The 22,042-nt window shown below is 43.8% G+C and overlaps 2 protein-coding genes across 3 annotated transcripts; both read right to left on the reverse strand.

Moving 5' to 3' along the window:
- Window positions 1-5,528: 5,528 nt before the first annotated feature.
- LOC104552462 (tubulin alpha-4 chain) lies at window positions 5,529-14,241 on the reverse strand. Of its 2 annotated transcripts, none has more exons than XM_062009743.1 (5): window positions 14,158-14,241; window positions 9,122-9,335; window positions 7,927-8,075; window positions 6,854-7,534; window positions 5,529-6,113 (listed from the first exon to the last, which is right to left on the reverse strand). In XM_062009743.1, the coding sequence occupies exons 2-5, from the start codon at window positions 9,291-9,293 to the stop codon at window positions 5,820-5,822; spliced, it is 1,296 nt and encodes a 431-aa protein (XP_061865727.1). In that variant the 5' UTR covers window positions 9,294-9,335; window positions 14,158-14,241; the 3' UTR covers window positions 5,529-5,819. The 2 variants fall into 2 exon arrangements, with proteins under 2 accessions (XP_061865727.1, XP_061865720.1); XM_062009736.1 differs by lacking the exon at window positions 14,158-14,241 and adding an exon at window positions 13,647-13,720.
- PEX26 (peroxisomal biogenesis factor 26) lies at window positions 11,433-17,827 on the reverse strand. Its single transcript, XM_062009768.1, has 5 exons — window positions 17,564-17,827; window positions 16,761-16,901; window positions 16,084-16,397; window positions 15,209-15,355; window positions 11,433-14,257 (listed from the first exon to the last, which is right to left on the reverse strand). Exons 1-5 carry the CDS (start codon window positions 17,728-17,730, stop codon window positions 14,154-14,156), a joined length of 873 nt encoding a protein of 290 aa, XP_061865752.1. The 5' UTR covers window positions 17,731-17,827; the 3' UTR covers window positions 11,433-14,153.
- Window positions 17,828-22,042: the final 4,215 nt, after the last annotated feature.

The raw sequence follows: 22,042 nt of genomic DNA on the forward strand, positions 1-22,042 counted from the left end.
TTTCAATTTACTTTTGTTGCTTCTCTTTCCGTGTACAGTCATCTGGGCTGTCAGCCGTATGGGACAGCATTCAGCATAGACTCTAACTCGTCTGTCCAAACACAGAAAGAAATTGGATTCTCATTGCAGTGCTTTTTGCAAGACTTAGCTGGAGGCAGGCATCACACAAACATTTTCAAACCAAATTAGGGCAGTTGCCTCTATGACTTTATTGTTTTCTCCTTCTGCACTAACTCAACATTGCAAAGCAGCAGCTTCTCTCAGAGAAATTCTCATGTCTGCAGCTCCTAGGTAACAAAGAGGAAGGCACACTTAATTGCTTAAGTCTGAGTATTATGTATCCCCTGACTTTATAAACATGCTGTTTGTTATGATGTTTAATTAGTATAAATCTAAATATATGATTCTGAAATTTTAGGTTGTTCTACTTTGACATGATTGTAGTAGATTGTCCTGCCAGTGCTGGCAACCAGCATCTGAGTGCCTTCATATCCACATTTTAACAGTATAAAGCAGTTCATACTGTTCTTTTATAAATTCACATTTACTTTGGTATAGTCTTCATTTTTCTGAACCTGCAAATCAATACTCTCTGATTGTGGCTGGAAAAAGCTACAGAGATTTCTGGAGCCACAAATATTTTTTACAGTGGAAAAATTCCCATTATAATTTGTCTGCTGATTTCTTTAATTAGGGTCCCACACTTCTCCACAAAACCATGAGATCATTGCTTTGAAACTGAGGAACAAGTTGCTATAGTGCTCTTCTTCCAGTGGAGCTGATAACATTCCAGCCAAGCTCTGGCACTCCAGACAATCTGAAATGTTAGTGCTCACTTGTTAGCTCCATGTCACCTCAGGGAAAAGTCTCACAGCAAATACTTTGAGTAATCCACCTGAGTCCTCTTAGGCACTCTTTGAATCAACATGTCAGATCTAGCATCTACAAAACCTAAGAGAGGTCTGTAAATTACTAAATTGTTTGCAACTTAGCACATTGCTGCCCTCCTCTCTTCTGAAACAGGCAGTGAGAACACTTTTGGGAGTCAGTGTTAATCATTCCTTTTTCCAACCTACTCAAACTCAACCAGCCTGGAACTCACCACTGTTGGGTTGCCACATTGAACAGTCTTACCAGCCAAAAATTTTCAGGGAGCAGGAAGTGATGGAGTCTTGAGCAGTGTCTCTGGCCAGTGGCATTACAATGGCTACGTCCCATCTTTATAGAATCAACTGGTCTTGAAGAGCCTGGCCATGACCAGGTTATTAGTTTTCCTTTTCTTATCCTTGCATTTCTAAAAAAAAGGCCTTTGCAAGTGTGCTTTAGACTACAGGCAGTGCTCGACCTACTCATTCTTGAGATGATCCATGAACTCAAGTCCTGGAAATCTGTGCTGTCTGGGGTCAGCTTAGGTATAGAGGTTAATGTGAAAGCAGTGTGGGACTGTGCTCCCAGGTACTAGTGAGTTCAGTTGACTTACTTCAACAACATGGGCATCATGGGGCAACACTTTTTTTTTTCCTGTAGTGTCTAGCGATAGGACAAGGGGTAATGGACAAAAGTTGGAACACAAACAGTTCCACTTAAACTTAAGGAAAAACTTCTTTCCTGTGAGGGTGAGGTAGCCCTGGCACAGGCTGCCCAGGGAGGGTGTGGAGTCTCCTTCTCTGGAGGTTTCAAAACCTGCCTGGATGCATTCCTGAGTGACCTGATCAAGGTGAACTTGTTTTAGCAGAGGGACTATATTAGATGATCTTTAGAAGTCTCTTCCAGCCCCTATCATTCTGTGATTCTATGACTCCAGGGTTGGCCTCTACATTCTGCTCCCTAGTGACACAAGGCAGATGGGGCTTGGACCTGGATTCTTGGAAAGAAAGAAAGAAATCTTGCTTGATGCTGGCATTCAACCTATGTGGGCAGATGGTGAGCTTGTAGAGGCATCTCTCTGTCCTGTGTGGAACAGGCTTGAGACATGCCCTGCATGGGGAGAGTTGATAGTTCAGTGGTCTGGTCAAGACTTGCCTGCTTCAGCTTTTACCTTGTGACACTGGTAGATGATGGTGACAGTGAATTACATTACAAGGCTGGTGATAAAAAAGCTCTGTCATGGAGTCCTGAACATACAAGTAAGTGAATTTGGCATGAGTGCTAGTGTGGCGTTGCTGGTACTGACTGCCAGAAGGCTTGTAACTAGCCCATAATTCTCAGGATGATGTACAGCCTGCATGCAAATAGGGTGGTCTGGACATTCTCAGAGGGCTTCTTATGTACACAGGGACTGGGTGCTCTGCCACACGTGACCTCCAGAGCAACACAACAGAGTTGAGGAGTTGCCACTTATTAGCTCCAATTGTTCATGACACTGTCAAAATCAGGCTCTTTAGAGAGATGGCCATACAAAACCTAAACACCTTTTCTCTACTTAAAAATAGACACATCTCTGAAAATAGCATTTTTTAATAATCTGTCTGGAGAAGTACTGATCTGAGGTCCTTCTGTTGCCACCTACTGGGAGAGTTGACAGCATCTCATTTTAGGTACTTCTGAAATCCCAAAGTTTAGCATTTCAGTACACTGTTAAACTTCTAAATTGATAAAATATTGTCTTTCAGGCATTATCCCTGAAACAGAGAACTGTACTAAGTGTTTTCAAAATTACTTGTAAACAAAGAAAAACTAAGTACATTTTGGAATACGGTTTCAAAAGAGTTTTCTCCTTTCTGTAATTGTCATTTATAAAATTTCTCTATGGATGTTAAAAATTATAGAATTAGATCTAGACTTGCAGAATTATCTCCCTGAATATAGAAAGTTCAGAACTATAGTTTCTAATATAAAGATCAGCCATTCATTTTGCAGATAAATAGGCCAATTACATCATCAGTGTTTCTGGATGTGCTTGCTTTATGACCTTTTACAGAACTCAAGGGCTGGAAGGGACCTCGAAGATCATCTAGTCCAACCCCTCTGCCAGGGGACCCCCAGATCCCTTTCCCCTATACTACTCTTAAAGAGTTCGTTCCCCAACCTGTACTGGTACATGGGGTTATTCTTTCCCAGATGCAAGACTCTACACTTCCACTTGTTAAACCTATGTCGTGGTTTTGCCCAGCCAGCGATGAAGCACCACAAGTCTCTTGCTCAGTGGCCCCCATCCACCACCCTCGTTAGGTTGGCAGAGGCCCCAGCGAAACAGGAGTAAAAAGATAAGCAAGGTTGTTGTGGATTAAGACAAGGGCAGGGAGGGCTCACTGCCAATTATGGTTCTGGGCAAAACAGACTCCAGTACTCAACTTAGAGAGGAAAGTAAGGAAAGTTCATTCTACTACCTACAAGAAACAGAACAGAACAAAAACCAAAAAGGGAGTAGGATGATGAGAAAATTACAACCAGCACTTTAAGATCTCCCTCCCCCATCCCTCCTTTCCTCCTGGGCCCAGCTCACTGCTCCCAATATCTCTACCTCCTCCCCCCTCAACAGCTCCAAGGGGCAGGGAATGGGGGATGTGGTCAGTCTTTCACAGATGGGCTCTGCCGCTTCTGTCTCCTCAGATGAGGATGACTCCTTATGTTCTTCCCCTGCTCCAATACAGGGTCCCTCCCACGGGACACAGTCCTTCTCTGGTGTGGGTTGTTCCCAGCAGCTGCGGCTTCTGCCAATACAGGGTCTCTCATGGGACACGGCCTCCTCTGGCCATAGTCACTGCCCCTGATGCAGGGTCTTTAACGAAGTGTAAACAAATCACTGTTTCACCACTCCTCTCTGCAGGATGCAGAGGAGTCTCTGCTTCAGCACACCTCCTCCTCTCTTCCCTCACTGACCTTGGAGTCTGCATGGTTGCTTCTCTCTCTCCACTCCTTGCACCGCCACCAGCCAGTAAAAAAAAAGGACAGAAGAAAGAAAGAACAGGAAGAACTCTCCTTTTCCAGCTTCTTCTTAAAAAATGATTGTGGAGGCGCCCAATTGGCTCAGCCCCAGAAGTGGGTCTGGCTCAGAGCTGGGGAGAGTTTTGAGCAACTTCTAGCAGGATCCATCTTTACAGCCCCTTCCCCATTATGAGGTTTACCAGACAGGACAATGCTCCTCAACAGCTTGGGCAAAACATAATGCATTTCTATAGCCCTGCTGCAATTGTGTGCCACAAGCATATGTTTCAGTGAAAAAGTGGACTTTATAAAAAAATTAATTGATGAAAGATCAGTAGTAAATACAACATTAAATTAACAGTGGTAAATATTTGGTCTTCAGGGTGTCTCCCCTTCCAGACAACCATGAGCTCAAGCTCGTAAGCCAGTCAGACACACATGGCAAGGTGAGAACAGTCCTATTGTCTTGCTGCAGGCTGCCCAGATGGGTTGTGGCATCTCCTCTGGAGACATTCAAACCCCACCTGGATGAGTTCCTGTGTGACCTACTCTAGGGGGTCCTGCTCTGCAGGGGAGTTGGAATATATGATCTTTCCAGGTCCCTTCCAACCCTTAAGACTCTGTGATTCTGTGATTGCTCAAGCACAGGACTGCTCAACAGGTACCCCAAAATGGCTACCATTTCCTTCTATTACCTTTCCTTTGCTCCCCACTCCCCAAATAGACTTTTTCACCACCAGCCCTGTACTGCTAATTTTACACCTTTATTTGGTAATTTCAGCTTTAGTTAGCGTCCCCAGTAAGCCAACACCCCTTCATTTTCTGTTGATACCTTCCGCTCAAGGCGGGGATCCCAAAAACTCTTCTTTCCCTATATGTATTGCCCAGTAGCTTCTCTTGCCTTTACCTCATTACTTCAGACACAAGTTAGGATTGGCCAGATACTTTTCCTGTTCCATTACCTGCAACATCCAACAGTTTCTCATGTTATCCCCTCAGTTTAACCTCAGGCCATAGCTAGCCACTTGTCTCCATGCCTTAACAATACGTTGTTCTAAAATCCTAAAACAATAGGAATATAGAAAAATCAACCCTATGAAGACTTAAACTGTAAAGTGGTAGCTGGTGTTCTTAGATGTCCCACCTATACCTATCCCACACATTTTCTGTCATGGTTCTGATTTCTTGTGTAAGCCTGATGGAACTGGTAATGCTCCTGTCCTGCATGCCACAAGCTGGTTGTTTTAAGTCAACAGTCAACAGATGTTGTTCATTTAGCACTTACAACAGAACTGGCAGCACACTTGTGCCTCCAGACCCAACACAGTAATGATTGTTACGCAGTAGCTGCACAAGTACAGTGTGCTCTAAACTCCTGCTGAAGCTAAGAGGACCTGAACTTACTTGTGGCAGCTGGCAAAATCACACCTTCTAACCAACCCACACTGCGGATTCTGTAGAAGCAAGGGCACTAGGACAAGCTGTGTGTTCTTGGCATCAACAGAGTTCCCACTGCATCTTACAGCTTTACAAACATTATGTTTTAAATTAGTGTGACATACAGATGAGCACTGTAGGTAACTTCTACATTTGTAGTGACCTCACTATGTCTCATTATATGGAACATTTTGAAGCACAAGTTCTTTAAATATTTCATCTACATGACAATATTTGGATTGAAAAAAAAATGACAGTATAGATTGCAGAGATCCTTTCAGGACATATTAGCAAAAAATATGAAGCCAGTCACTCTCTGAGGCAAGGCAACTAATGATTAGCTGGTCATATATCCCACATTTGCTGTCTTGTGTTCTCATAGTGGAGCACTCATCCTGTTTATAGTCTACTAAGATGGCTATGGACTCGGGGCATGTGAGAAAGCAGAAATGCAGACTCATGAAAAAAAAGAAACACAGAGACAATATTAGGCACAGAAAAAGGGAGAGTGAATTTTAAAATTCATCTCCCTCATTTCCATCTTCAAATGAGTCAGTTCCCACTTCTTCATAGTCCTTCTCCAGGGCAGCCAGGTCCTCTCGTGCCTCTGCAAATTCTCCTTCCTCCATGCCTTCACCCACGTACCAGTGCACAAAAGCTCTTTTGGCATACATCAGATCAAACTTGTGGTTGAGCCTTGCCCAGGCCTCTGCAATGGCTGTGGTGTTGCTCAGCATGCAGACTGCTCGCTGAACCTGGGCTAGGTGTCCTGCTGGTGTAACTATAGGAGGTTGACAGTTGATGCCAAGCTGCAGATAACAATGGAAAAGGTGGAAGAATAAATAGTTATGAGAAAAGGGATAAAAGTAAACAGGGTAAGAAAACTGTAAAACCATTGGTTGGATAAGGAAGGGAGATAGAGAAAAACAACAATCACATCAGTGTTAAGTCTAACGTTGTTCAAGCTATTTGTGCAAAGGCAAAAGTCGATTTCTTATCCCCACTCAAGACAAAAAACCCAACAAGCTACAGATCACCTGGAACTGAAATTTAAATGAAGAAAAACTTATAAAAATGTGTCAGTGTGCTTGAAAAAATTGGAGATGGAGACAATGAAAAAGATCTCTCTCTTTTCAGAAAGATGTATAAATATTTCAGCTGCCAACAATACATTATTGATAATTTGGGAGGGGTAGGCATTGGTTGGTTTGGGTTTTTAAATCTTAAGGAAATCCTCAACATCTCAGTATCTTCAGATTATAAGCCTTACCTTGATCTTCTAAAATGCAATTTCCTTAGGTTTAAAGTCTTATAGGGTTGATATTCTCCCGTTAATGTAGAAATACTGTATATGCTTCCATTTATTTCAGTATTTAGGAGTCTTTGTCAATGGGTTGTCAAAAGGAGAAAGCTACATTTTATAGAAACACATCTTTCTTTTCTTCCTTCCTCTCACAAGTGGAAAACAAGAAACCTTAAGTACATGTTTTCCACCAGACTCAACTTGCCCTTTGAACATTACACAGAAGCTCGTGGCAGCAGTACTCACCTTGAAGCCTGTTGGACACCAGTCAACAAACTGGAGAGAATTGTTGGCCTTGATGGCAGCAATTGCTACATTGACATCTTTGGGGACAACGTCCCCACGGTAGAGCATGCAGCAAGCCATGTACTTCCCATGTCTTGGGTCACACTTCACCATCTGGTTGTTGGGCTCAAAGCAGGAGTTGGTGATTTCAGCCACCGAGAGCTGCTCATGATGTGCTCTGTCGCAGGAGATGATGGGGGCGTAGGTCACCAAGGGGAAGTGGATGCGTGGGTAGGGCACCAGGTTTGTCTGGAACTCCGTCAGGTCCACGTTGAGGGCACCGTCAAAGCGCAGAGAGGCGGTGATGGAGGAGACAATCTGGCTGATGAGGCAGTTGAGGTTGGTGTAAGTGGGACGCTCGATGTCCAGGTTTCGGTGGCAGATATCATAGATGGCCTCATTATCTACCATGAAGGCGCAGTCTGAGTGCTCCAGGGTGGTGTGTGTGGTCAGGATGGAATTATAGGGCTCCACCACAGAGGTGGATACCCAAGGGGCTGGGTAGATGGCAAACTCCAGTTTGGACTTCTTTCCATAATCCACAGAGAGTTGTTCCATTAGTAAAGAGGTAAAGCCAGAGCCGGTACCCCCACCAAAGCTGTGGAAGATCAGGAATCCTTGCAGCCCAGAACAGGCATCAGTCTAGAAAGGCAGTGGGAAAAGTGAAAGAGTATCTTTTAATTACACCCTTAAACAGAGACAGCAACACCCACACCCAGTGCACAGCACAGAAGTCAGCAATTTTCAAAAAAAATTTGGCATTGTGTCTTTGCCCTGTAAATGTCAGGCTAGAGTATCAGCAGAGCGATATGGAGTTTTTTTCTTACGGTAATAAAGCTATAACAATATTTGAGGTTTTCCATTTAAGTTTTCCATTTATATGAAAACTTAAGGTGGGATATCCATTGTGCCAATGAGAATATTAAAAGCAAAACCAAAAGCCACCATCAAAAAAAAAGAAAAAGAAAAAGTGTGTGGTGCTTATTTCCCCTCCCATCTTCCTAAGGTCTTGCTTCCAATGTAATAGGGCATACCAGCTTACGGATGCCATCTAGTGCTGCATCAATTTTGTCTTTGCCAACAGAGTAGTAGCCACGTGCATAATTGTTTGCTGCATCTTCCTTTCCAGTGATCAGCTGTTCTGGATTGAAAAGCTGCCGGTAAGTGCCAGCTCTCACTTCATCTGAACAAGAAAGGAAAAGCTTAAGCTGGGAAGAGAGAATTCACCAAGGTTGATAATGTTTGTAAAACAAATGGAGCCTTTTATGTTGGCAGAAAATGATACAGAAGATCCATGTGTTGAAAACCAAAAAACAGAGGTGAGGAGTGTCATCTGACATGTTCTCAAGTGTTTGGGTTTTTTTTAAAAAACAAGAAGTAGACTGTTCCAGGTGCAAGTTGAATCACAGAATCATAGAATGGTAGGGGTTGGAAGGGACCTTTAGAGATCTAGTCCAACCCCCCTGCAGAAGCAGGTTCACCTAGATCAGGTCGCATAGGAACACGTCTAGGCAGGTCTTGAAGACCTCCAAGGAAGGAGACTCCACAACCCCTCTGGGCAGCCTGTGCCAGGGCTCCGTCACCCTCACAGTGAAATAGTTTTTTCTTATGTTTAAATGGAACTTTTTGTGTTATGTTAGTTGCTATGTTATACTAATTAATTCCTTTATTAAATGAGGGCTGTGCCGTGCTGTGGTAAAATCTCAGCTCTATATAGTGACCAGATGAAGATCCATCAGAACCTTCAGGGGAGTGACTGGAAAATAAGATTTGGAAGAGTAAAACAGTGGTTTCCTCTGAAAATCTGTCAGGACATTTCTGTTGTTTGATTCTTCATGCTCCTCTCTTACATATCCATGTGAGGAAAGCATTTTCCAAAGCTAGCAAAGGAAAAATTTTGCCACAAAAGAAAAAAAAAAAAAGACCAGAAAGGAATCTCTTTAGGATTTTACAGATAAATTGTACTTATAACCAGCTCAGGTTTAAACAATAGTGAACTTTCTGTTTTATTAGGTATTAGTAGAGCAACCATGACCGAGTGCAGTACAGTTTTCATCTTTTCATTGAGAATAAGAGAGTTTTTAGTAATACCTGGTATTGAAAACGTCAAGTCTGTACATTTTGCCCACGTGCTGGGATCATCCTCAATGGTAACGGCATTGCGCCGCTTATTCAGTGATCCAAACTTTGGCATCCATTTCTATTTACCTAGATTACTTCTGTACTTACCTATCACAGTTTGCTCCAAGTCCACCATAATAGCCCTGGGCACGTATTTTTTAGAGCTCATCTCCATGAAGAATGTGGCAAAGGAATCGTCGTCTTTGGGCAGGTCAACGGAGCTGCCGTTTGGCTGAATGCTGTGCTCCAGGCAGAAGAGTTCCCAACACGCATTGCCCATTTGAACTCCAGCTTGGCCAATGTGAACACAGATGCACTCATGCTGAAAGGGAAGGACACGAGGGAAATGGGGAGAAGAACCAGAATAGCCTGATTACAAAACTTTCTTCAAGACTGAAATTAACGGAAAATGTTCTGACATTTATTGACAAATACAAAGAAAAATACTTTGATGTGTGTAGAAAGAAACAATAATCACAACAGCTAGAGATTTGCAGCCATGCCTATGCATAGCATGCAGTACATGAGATCTATGTGTAAGTGCACATAAGCCCTTACAGACAGAAAAACTGTGTATAGGTCGCAGCTAAGGAGTATGACCCAACTCCTGTTATCTGGAACAAGGCCCAGCTATGCTTCCTTACTGATACGCAGACAAAGCAAATGGAATCAAGTATCTTCTAATCTCCCAACCTTCTGTTGAAGATATGTTGGACAGGTGGATAACAGGTTTGTAGAATTAAAGTGCCTTTAGTATCTTAATTAATTTTAACTGATGATTATTTCAGCCCATTCTCTGAGAATTTCTAATTTAATTAAACATGAAGAGTTAACTTGATACTGAAGAGGTCTTGGTACTCTTTACATTTTAGGCTAATCTGAAAAATCCTTCTCATAGAATCATGTCTCTGAAGTGTTTATCACTGTGTCACGCAGGTAGTTTCATATAACAGAAACCTGAAACACAAAATACTATAAATTCTAAAAGAAGTGTCCCTCCTTCTGTAGATTGTTGTGCAGACTCCCAGTTACTGTGAATGTAAAGAGTTCTCTCAAAAACATTTTTGTCGAACATGGTATATTTGAATATACCATTATTTGTATGTTTTGGTAGATGATTCCCATTCAGTCTTACAGAGTTATCTAGGGAGACATCCACATTTCTTTGCTCTTAATACTCACAAGCTAGTAGGAAAAGGCCATTAATACACAGTTAAACATACTGTATTGAAAATACCTCCAAAGTAGCCTCTACACAAAAAGGAAAAATAAGTTCCAACTCCTTTCTTCCTTTTCTGCATATGACTTCCCTTATAATAAATTTAGTAGAAATGTAGTTGTACCTATCAGACTCTAAATTTTCTTACCAACAAACTAATACATTTGTTTGTATCCTGTGAGCAACATTTGTTGCCACTAAACTGAAGCAAAACCAGTCACTTCAACCTTCCAACCTTCACTCAAATCTTAACCAGAGTGGGGGAAACAGAAGACCAAACTCATTGCTCTTTTAACTCAGAAAATAATCTGATTCTTTTCTTACCATTATTTTTCCTGGGCACTTCCTTTCTTGATGGTAGCAGCAGCTTTGGTTAATGATGTATAAGCAGCATGCTGCAAGGTAGCCAGGCTTCCATTCTTCCCCTGCAGGGCCCCCGCATCATCAGTCTATGCAGGAGAGGTCATAATTGCTACCAAGGAACCGTCCCATCCCACCTACCCTGTTACCCGTGGACAGGGTGAGCCTTAAAGTCTGTTGTTAAGCAAATCTTCCCAGTTCATTCTCCCATCTAAACTTTGGTGGTGTTTGTCTTTCTTTGTTTTGTTTTTTTTCTTAGTTACAACTGATATTAAGCAACCAGAGCTTTAATGCAGACAGAGCATCTTCACAAATAACTAGTTTCTTTCCTTAAAACTCTGAACAACTGGTGAATATGCTACAGATAATTCATTTAACAGATTATTAACCATTTCAGAATTTTTTCATTTACACTTTCAAAAGGTGTGGGGTCATTTTTAAATAGCATTTTTTCTGACCAAAGACATCTGTAGACTGCAATGAGCTGCAGAACCGGTTGAACTGCAAGGAATTTTCCTTGCGATTATCTTCTTGTCTCCGGGTGCCAACACACTAATGTCATCCTTCTGCCTTATCTTTGTGACTTTTGTTCACCTGACTATTGATAGCTGATCTTCATCCTTTCAGCTACCTAAAATATGGGCTAATACAAGTTTTTTGGTATCTAGCAAGATGACAGAACAAAAAAGCAGAACTATAATTTGCTCTTATATATGGAGTCGCTAGCAGAAAGTTCACATAAACACACATACACCTTCTCTCTCACAAGGGTTAAACAGTATCCCCAACTGCTGTCTTTTCCCTCCATGATATAATGAGTGCAGAGAAAAAAAACACAGCTAAAGATAAATACCATATACTTTATTCTTAGTAGTACTGGTCTTAACCATCTCAAGGTACACAGAGATACTTAGATATTAAAAAAAAACAAAACCAAATTACAAATTGGATCTTTCATAGAAAGCAATTACCACTCTCTGAACTCCTATCAAAATGCAGACTTATACCTAACCAGCATCATCAGTTGATTAGATCTCATCAGATTCACAATGAACAAGCCCTGTACTTAATTCAAATACACCTGTACCATGTAGTGAGACATTGCTGGAAATTGTTTGAAAACTGCAGCGTCAATACATTACATGCAAAAGTTTTCGTATACACAGCACAAACAAGCAACTCTACAAAGAGGTAAATCAGTTGTCACTTTATTGTGAAAATTAAATACTGCAGTTTTAGCATCAATTGAAAAACAAAACAAAAAAAAACCCCAAAACCCTGATAGCTTGTTTCTCATGATGAATACAAATGCAAAAATCGGTAGTACTCAAAAAAAAGTGAAGGTTAACAACCTTAAGATCAAGTTGAATGTTAAAGTTCTGCTAAATGAGTGGTTATGACATTTAACAGCATTATAAACATAATGTGTGGCTTGCCCAGACCACTGGTCTCAACTCTCTAAAATGCAGTTCTGCCATCCAACTAAAAATGTTAATAGAAAACTAGAGAAAGATGGTTGTTACCTTAGCAATTTGGTGAGAAATTGGCCTGCCTTCGGATTGAAGTTTGCTATTTCATTAGCTGACTTACAGAGTACTTAAAATGAGGCCTTGCTAAGTAGGAGACCAGTAGATACAACCCAGTCAATTCCTGAAAGAGCTCAACACCATACAGTGCATCTCTGGTTTATTCTACCTGGTTTCCATCAACTCTTGGTTGCAGAGTTGTAACTGCATTTATAGTTGGATTACAAAAACCATCTAGCAATACCAAGAGCAGCTTTTCCCTATATGTGCAAATAATAATCAAAAACAACTTTTTAATACATGCTACTTATCCTGGTGTAAAGTCCTACCAGACACAAGAACATTGGCGAGGGATATGGAATTGTTTTGGGTTTTACTTTTGAGGTCATTACTGCTTTCAGGAATGACATGCCCCAGTTTATCTGACACTAATTCAGGAAGACAAGAGACATAGAACTATTTCTAGCAGTAAAGATGCAGACTGTTTTCAAACTGTCCTGGCAAAGCAACAGATTGCCCACAGTGTGAAGGCACGAACACGCTGCTATCTGCATGTATGGCTACTGCTGGAGACAAAAGAACAACCTGAAGGGGACTACTGTTGTATGACACCCCACTGGGGTCTATATTGGCTACCTCTCATAGGTTTGGCATGTTGGATAGAATCTGCCCAGCAAAAAGGCTGATTTTTTCCAATATGTTGCAGTTTGGGCTGAAGTCAGTTGGCCTGCGTCCTTTTGGCACAGGTGCTGGGATGGCAGGCTACTTGTTTGCCACAAAGGATCCTTGTCTTTTAAATTGTTCTCTTCAGTACACTACAGTTTGCTCCAGTAAAAGCAATATTTGAGTAAGTCAGCACTCTCTCCTTTGGAATTTTACTCTTTGTCAATCAATGACAGATGGATGGTGAAGAAATCAGTGTTATGTCCTAAATGTCCAGTTTCTGCCCCCAGTGGCTGGAAATGGGGTCAGTCCGCTGACAAATCTGCAACAATAACATTCTCACTACAGATCTGGGGAAGGTTTGGGGAATCTCAGAGAAGTATCTCTTCCTACTTATTAATAAACTTTTGTTCTGCATGATAGAGGACTGACAAATGGCTCCCATGTAACCCAGGACTTGAGATGTTAGCGACAGGGTAGGCAATTCTAGACATAGAGACTTTTTGATATCTACATAAATAAAGCAAGAGGTAGGAAAAGAGTAAAACAATGCAACAACTTTGGTTGCTCAAGTAACAATAATATAGAATATAATTTAAAAAAATAAAAGTATTTCCTTACCACCACCACATGCTCCTAAGAATTACTATGCCTCAAATTACTATGTCTGTAATTTGCATTTAAGAAGAGTAAGTGCAGCAAAGTAAGTCTTTGTGGCCCACCACCTTGACTTTCTGCCTTAAATATGACCAATATGACTAACTTCCTACCTTAAATATGACTAAAAAAAAAAGTCAAAAGCGCTTGTATAAGGAGGCACCAGTCACAAGAGAAACCATGGCCTTTAAAATGCAACGGACTTCACTTTCTCCAGTGTTTTTTCTTCCATGTGCTTTTCATAAATCCCATGCTGCAGGAACTGGGCTTTTCAGATGTCTTCAGGCAAAACAGAATATTTCCCTAGTTATAGATACTCTTTTGCCTTTTCCAGTCATGCCTTCAGGAACAGTCTTTCACTTGATCAGAGAACTGCTCATCATTTGTAAGGCTGAAACTCTCTTCCATAGTTTGTAACCATCTGTACAACCTTCACTCACGAGCTACATCCAAAGCAAAGTGTTTGACAAGGAGGATTGTTGTTATTTAATTGTCGATTATGGAAGGAGTAGCTGTAGAGCCAAGTGGTTTCAAAATTTACACACCACCACTCCTTGTCTGAAGAAATGAAGGCATCACCAAGCAGGAGCTCACAAGTGGTCATCTCTATTAGGACACTGTTCTTAACAGTCCTTGAAGAGCCTGACATCATCTTAAAAGACAAGCTGATCCTTTTCCAGCAGCAGAGAAAAACACATTCTGTGACGGAAGACACTTACTCGTGAATTGGAGGCCTATGGATTGGAGAGAACACGGCTGTCCAAGCCTGTCGGAAGAGCTGGACCAGTTTGTAAATGAATGGCAATGATGTGGGAGAAGCTGCAGAACAAACCAAAAAAACAAAAGATCCTTTATTGTAAAATGTACAACTAGGGTATATTAAACATATTAAGAAAGAACTGATCCCAACTAAAGTGAAGGGAAACCTCTTTGTTTTCCTTCTGTTCAGTACTTGGACTTTCACTCAGGGCCATGCTCCCATCCCAAACTGCCTTCCCATGGACTATTTGCAAAATAGTCATCCAGCAGAAAGGGAAGCATCTAGCCCCTCCATACCCCAGCTGCCACCTCCACATCATAGGACCAGCCTGTTCTCAGCAACAGCAGCAGTCATCACTAGTGAAACTTCAGTAAAAGCATATCAAATGCAGACCACCTTGTTGCCCTGGCCTACTTTCTGTTTTCCTGACAGGACAATCTGTCCAGCAATCACTCTTCCAGGAGATGTTTGCCTTGTAGCCCCTCAAAATGACTGAGTCTAGGACAGCTTAGCCTGCCTCTCACAGTCTGCAATTCATCTCTTGGAAGGAGCTGAGGATGGAATAATCGTTTTCAGAAAACTGGCTTTTGTAGAGCTACATTCAGGGGAGGTTCAGGCTGGATATGAGGAGGAATTTCTTCCCTGAAAGGGTTGTCAGGCATTGGAACGGGCTGCCCACGGAGGTGGTGGAGTCACTGTCCCTGGAGGTGTTTAGGATTGGATGTTGCACTTAGGGAAATGGGCTAGTGGTTGATAGGGCTGGGACAAAGGCTGGACTCGATGATCTTAAAGGTCTCTTCCAGTTGAAATGATCCTATGATTCTGTGATCTTTCTACATGGGTTCAGACTGGAAACATTAGAAACAAGCCAGATAGTAACTTCTTAATTCACCCAGTTTTTGTGTCCCTCAAATACAAGAAATTTCCACAGATCAAATGTATTAAAAGCATCCATTTTCTTCTCTGTAACCATAACGGAATTTTAAAACTTGAAAATCTTCACACTGTACCTGGGTCCAATCTCACCACCACCAGGTACAGCAGAAAAGTAGCCAAGAGCATCTTTTTGTAAGGAAGTAAATAGAAGTGGCTTGACATAGACTTCAGTGCTCTACGTAATAATGTCAACATGGTCAGGAGCTTTTGAGACAGAGCACCTAGAATACAAGAACAGAAAGGCTGTTTGTTAGATCAAGTAAAGTGAAAAAAGTAATCACATGGATATAGAAACTGTAAGACTATTCTTAGTCTGATTGCATGAGAATTGGGTTGAGTTGTTAGGGTTTTTTTATATAATAGGAAACAGAGAAACAGTAATAATTTCGTAATACAAATCATTATAGCTTTTTCTAGGCATCTACTGCAATATATGATCTTATACCACAGTAGTGCCAGCTTCTCTCCTGGAGAGACATCAAGTGATTTACAGTTCTGGAGGAGAAGCAGTAGTTTAAATGCCAGACACGCATTGTTCCACATGGGCTCGACTGTAAACGCAGACAAAGCAGAGAATACACACAGCCTACAAAATGTACCCTTAAAGGATTGCTAGGCAGTTTTAGTGTCTCTTTTGTACCTCATTAAAAAAAAACAAACCGCAAACACAAACATTTATCCTGAAATGCTTTTGAATGAGGAAGACAATTCTTATCTCTTGACGTTGGCAGAGACTAAATACATTTTTGTAATTGTCAGTAAATGGATCGCTAAATCTTCCATTTCTTTCTGTGGTACACAACAGGATCTCCTTGTGGCTGGTTTGTCATGACGATATTGTTAATACATAGTTAAATACTTGCTACTCTTTGTTAGTAAGGGATCAACCAACTGGAAATTAAATTATTAAAAAAAAAAAAGAGGACCACAAACAAGAGGGAAAACCCACCCAAACCACTTTCTGCTGCTGCATCTTGCTGCTCTTCAGCAGCCGAGTACATCTCTTCCTGTTGTGTCCACTGGCATCGGCTTTCACAGATGGTCCCCAGCAATGCCAGTTGCTGCTCGCTGTCGAAAACACCACAACCACGCACAAGCTCTTCTGCCCCCTCAAACCGGCCAAGCGGAAGCAACACGTGCAACAGATAGAGCTCCAGCAAGGAACTGTATTCAGGGAGGCTCTTATTGGTTTGGTCTCCCAGCCAGCTAGTGCCAACCTCCAGCATCACCTGGGGCTCTCTCACCTTGCTGTATAACAGGATACTGAAATGGAATAAATATTAGAAAACACTGACTCTTTGTAAGAGTTGAGATCGTTGACAGTTACTACCTACAAGCAGCTATCACGAAGGCATGTATCAGGCATGTATCACTCTTGAGAAACAGATTTATGAGGTGCACAGTAGGCACAGCCGTTGTTATTATTTGTGCAACATCACTCCTTGTGTCATCACCATAAAGCAACCTGCAGGCATGCTCCAGCACACATGGAACAGGCCTGTCCCAGGTTCTGCTTTCATCCTGACGCTACATAAAGTAAAAACATCACACAGTATTCAAGTCTGGCTTGCTCTTAAACATAACATAAGCCTTGCGTATATCGGACAGCCACAGACAGAAACTCACCACAGCTCGAGAACTTTTGGAGGCAGACGTTCGGGGACATGGTAATACTGGAGGACCCAAGACAGAACTTCTCTCCACCGGTTCATCTCAGCCAGCGCCTGAATCCCCACAACGCAAAGGGAGCATTTCACTTCTGCAGAACTGCTAATGAAGAAACACCTAAATAATCGCTTCTTTCAACCACGTTTCCCCTTCCAGTGAGCTGCTAGTCTAGGCACTCCATGATTCTCTTACAGCCTCCTCCCCTTCCTTCTCCTACTGCTAACCGATAAAAAGATAAAATCAACCCCCCAGGAAGATGCAGTGAGCTTGTATCTCTAGGACAAGGCAGGGTAAGCTCCTAATCATGCAGAAATTCCTTTATACGAAACTCATAAATACAGACAGGCTGTTACCAAATCCAAAGCCAAGCCATCTTTAAACTGTTACTAACTTGCTTCTTAGCAACACTTGCCATCCTCTGCTAATCTAGATAATTAAGGAAAAGTTAAGCAAAACTACTACAAAGGCCACCGGTGCTACTGCCAATCGCACATGCAGTATTTATATTCAAACCCAAGAGGCTCCTAATTCCCCGTCCAAAAAAAAATAACCCCACCAAAAAACCAAACCAAAACCAAACCCAATAATAAATAACCCCCCAAAAAAAGATTAATAAACCCCAAAACCTTTCTATTACAAAAAAAAGGAAATTAAATGAACGCACAAGCAAGGTTCACACCGCCTGCAGCCCGACACTGACGCACTGACACTCAGCGCCGTCCCTCCCGTCCCCGCCGCGCACGCTCGGCGCCCCCTCGCACCTCTCGGGGCCGAGGCCGGAGCCAGAGCCCAGGCTGTCGCAGCCCGCCTCACATCTCTCCACGGCGGCAGCGAAGTCCCGGTGCAGCACCAGCAGGTCTGCCGCCTCCTCCAGCAGCGAGGCCGCCTGGGCCGAGACCGGGGGCCAAGCCGGCGGCTCGCTCCTCATGGCAGCGGCGAGAGGGCTGCCAGGAGGGCTGCTGCCTTCGCCGCCCTCCTCGCGTCCCACTGCCCGCCGCCCGCCCGGCTCCGGTTCCAGGGCCGCTGCCGCCACCGCCCCGCCGCGGGGCTGTGCTCGGACCGCAGCAGCTGAGCCTGTCGCTTGCCCCGGAACACGATCAGCCCAGCCCAGCCCTACTCCACCGTCCCCGGCAGCGGAAGGGCTGCCGCGGCTGCCATCTTCTCCCGCCCGCGGACCAGCGGGAGCTGTAGTCCCTTATGGTGAAAGGCTGGGGGAGCTGGGGCTCTTTAGAGGAGACTGAGGAGTGATCTCATGAATGCTTACAAATACATAAAGGACGGGTGCCAGGAGGATGGAGCCAGGCTGTTCTCACTGATGTCCAATGATAGGACAAGGGGTACAGGCTGGAACATAAGAGGTTCCAAAGGAACACAAGGAAGAATTTCTTCACTGTGAGGGTTACTGAGCACTGGCACAGGCTGCCCAGATGGGTTGTGGAGTCTCCTTCTCTGGAGACATTCAAAACACACCTGGATAGTTCCTGTGTGACCTACTCTAGACGGCCTGCTCTGGCAGGGGAGTTGGACTGGCTGATCTCTCGATGTCCGTTCCAACCCTGGAGATTCTGTGTACGTGAGGGAGCGAGGACCGACGGCTGCCGGGGCGAGGCGGCGGCTCCACGGCACGCTGGCTGCCCGGGGCCCGTCTCGCCCACAGTCCGGGCGGCGGCAGAGCCGGTTTTGCGAGTGTTACTGGGTACAAACGGGATCCCTGCAGGCCCCGCGAGAGGCTGTGCCGAGACACGGGGATCGGCGGCGATCCCTGTTGAAAAACCCTTCAGCGGCTTCGAGCGGCTCCCAGGCGGAAACGGCTTAAGCCAGTGCTCTTCGCCTCGCCTGCCCGGGTTAGCAGGCGGGGCAGAGTTCCGCGGCCACCTCTGCCGTTCTCGCCGCGGCCGCCGGGCGTCAGCACACACCCAACTAAACGTGTCCCCGGCGGAGGCCGCTAGCGAACCGGGCCGCCCGGCTGCGGGCCTGCGGCAGTGCCCACAGCGGCCAGGCAGGCGGGAGAGGAGACTTGGCCGGAGTGCTGTGAAGGGAGAGCACTGTCTCCTGCCCTAGCAGGCTTCTGGGCGACATAGTGTGTGCCCGCCTCTGCTGGTCTCCTTCCGAGGCCTTGTCCTCAGTCACACCCTGTCCGTGATTTTAAGTACCTGAGGCTGTTAAAGGAACTGGAGTTAGAGCGTAGTAATCCACCGTCTCTGTCAATACCCTGCAGGCAACGATTCTCATTCTTCTTCAGTTATTTAAAAGCAAGAGGGTGTCTTGGTTACAAGGTAATTATGGAAGTCAGTGCAAACTGTCTTCAAAAATGAATCTCTGCGGGAGAGGCAGGGTTTGTTTTCTAATGGTCACTTTCTAATGGTCTAGTCCTACTATGATTATTTAATTTTTAAAAATCAAATCAGCTAATGGTGAACACTTTAAAAGTTAAACATGTCTTTTAAAGGACGGTTTCTATGCCATTTCAGTGTTGGAAGCAGGGACGTGTAAGGAGTATGACTTAAAAACTTGATAATAACTCTGTTTTTATGAGTATCTGTTTCCACGAGGCAGGACCAGACACCTGCCCCTCAAAATAGTGGCAAGAGCTCTCTGCAATAGCAGCTCTTGCACAGTGGTGTATCCCAGGGGTTTGCAGACTCTGCCGTTAGCCATAAAAGAAGTTCCTGGAGAATTCAAGCTGGCTAAGGCGAAACCACAGCCCAGAAACATTGTAAAAGGAAGGGCCCAGCAGCTAAGCAAAGGCTTCTGTTTCTGTTGCTTGGTGTTTGCAATCTGGAAAACAACATTCCTTTCTGGGAACTACAAGTCCCAAAGTGCACTGTGGGAAGAACATGCCTTGTACCAGCTAGTGCCCAGCACAAATTCCCAAATATGGATAAGGAATCAATTTTGAAAAAGAGTCATGCTGGCTGGATAGCTCCCCACTGAGACTCAGAAAAAGAGTGAGACGGCACAAAAACAAGGTAAGTTTGCAATATGCAAAGATGTTATGCAATAATTTCTTTCATGGGGAACAGACAAGTTTTTCTGTCCCTTAGAAGGGCAGCACAGCATTGCATTGGTGCTATTGGAGTTGGCTGCTGCAGTGATGGAGGCGGCTTTTGAAGCAGGACTGTTTCAGGTGGAGAAGTGGGCAGCAGGAGCAGCTGTGCTGCAGAGTGAGTCAGATCCTGTTTCCCTGCAGATGCTCCTTACTAATAAAGACCTATGGAAAGATATGTGAGCTACAACACTCATGAAGTTATTTTAGAGGCTGGGAAGGATTGGGGAGAGGTAGGAGTTGTTCTAAACAGAAGATCTTTATGAGACCGAGTGTGGTCCTTTAAGAAACCAGAGTGGAACAACCAGCCTTATAATAATAATTATAGGTTAAGTTAATTTATCTGCAAGGCATGGTAGAATATTTTTGTACTTCACCTCTCTTCCTAGAGGGGACAGTGTGGTGCCTTGAAGGCCAAACCTCTTGGAGCTCACTGACCTGCAAATAAAAGTGACTCATTAACACGACTGTTTAACTTCAGGCCACAGACAATTACCTATTTTACTGGCAATTTGTTAACAAGCTAAATGAAATAATTCAGAACTAGAATTATCTTAGTGGGAATGAGAGATGCTTTAGCTCCAGACTTGGGGCAAACTTCTGTCTCAGTTTCTCTCCTCAGCAGCTGGGGATATTCCTTGTGCAGCTCCAACACAGCATGTGGACTGTCTTCTGCTGGCTGACGTCAAGCGCAGCTGGTCAGCCCCATCTGTCATCCCAGCACCCTCCTCCTACTATGTAGGGTCATGGAGCAGCAGAGGCGGCACAGCCCAGTGCTGCGAGCAAGCGTAGGAGGTGCAGCCCAGCCTGGAGAGGAGCCTGAGGACGCTTGGGCTGGTGAACCAAACTGTCACATGGCCACTCATAGCCAAATAAGAACAATGTTGCTTTTCCATCTTTAAATGTGACCAGCTGAAACTGTTTTTAAAGCTGAAAGAATCCCTGTTGTACCTGAATTAGCGTAGAGAATGGGGCTGTACGGCTACATAGATGCTGGAGGAAATCAGCCTGTTTGTCTGTGCTCCTGGATAACCGTTTCTAGGAACCAGAAAAGTTAAAGTCAAGCAAACTTGCTGTTAGCGACAGGTAGTAAGAGGGAGCATTGCAGTGGATTTCGTGTCCTGGGTGAGATGTCAATGCCCAGCTCTTTACCTTTTATCTGAAATCAAGGATTTTTTTGCATCTATTGTTGTAATTTTTTTATAGGAAAAGAAAAGTGAGTTTCAAAGGGGCTTTGTTTGTGTCTTCATTAGCTGTGGATTCACAGGTTCCCCTCCTCCCTCTCCTGCCAGGCAGTTCAAGGAGAATTTAGAGTTACAGGCACCTGTAACAAGGCCTCCTGAGGTAAATCTCCTCAAGTATTAATCCAGATCTGACCAGCACACGGTCACAGGGCCAGAGGGCTGGCAATCAGTCTTTTCTGTGGTCTCTTCTGTGTCAGTAGGCTGTTAATAAGAGATTAGCAGCATTAGGGAGACTTTGAGCTAGAAACAGGGAGGCCCTGTGATTTGATTTGGAGACAAACCTTCTTACACCCATACAAAAACAAAAAGAACAGCTGGAAATTATAAAAGACATTATAAACACAACTGAGGAAAGGATAGTTTCCAAGAAAGGTGTGGACTTTTGTAGTGCATTGTAGCTTCTCAGCAAGTCTTTAAGAAAGCAATGAGGTCCACAGAGACTGGATTTCCCATAGTGCAGCACTCGGTCCTTATCACCTCATGCTTTTGTTTGGGTCTGGCCAGACCACAACATGCCAGAGCTCGTAGTTTGCTTGTCATTTCCATCAGCAGTATGCCTCTATTAAATACCAAGATAGGTGGCTGCAGATCCCTTGGATTAAGGCAGGCTGAGGGCTGCCCTGGCTGTTGGCAGGCGGTGGGCAGAGTCCTGGGTTGGGTGAAGGTGAGCACTTCCTGGCTGTGCATGGAACAGATGGCCCATCGCGGTGCTCCATTTGCTTATCTCACCCAGCCTGGTGGCACAGAATCAAACCTATTTCACTGTTTCAAAAATAGACCTAGTAAGAGGCAACTCACCTGATTTTGAGACCACCTGCTGATGTTCCTAGTTTACTGCTTTTAAAAGCTGTTGCCTCTTATTGTGGCTGCATGAAAACCCATGTAAACAAGAGGTGAGGACTGTAGAAGGTAGAAAAGGCAACTACAGGGGTAGTCACGATCCAACTAGG

This window comes from Colius striatus, chromosome 1 (genome assembly GCF_028858725.1).
Source record: "Colius striatus isolate bColStr4 chromosome 1, bColStr4.1.hap1, whole genome shotgun sequence".
NCBI lineage: Eukaryota > Metazoa > Chordata > Aves > Coliiformes > Coliidae > Colius > Colius striatus.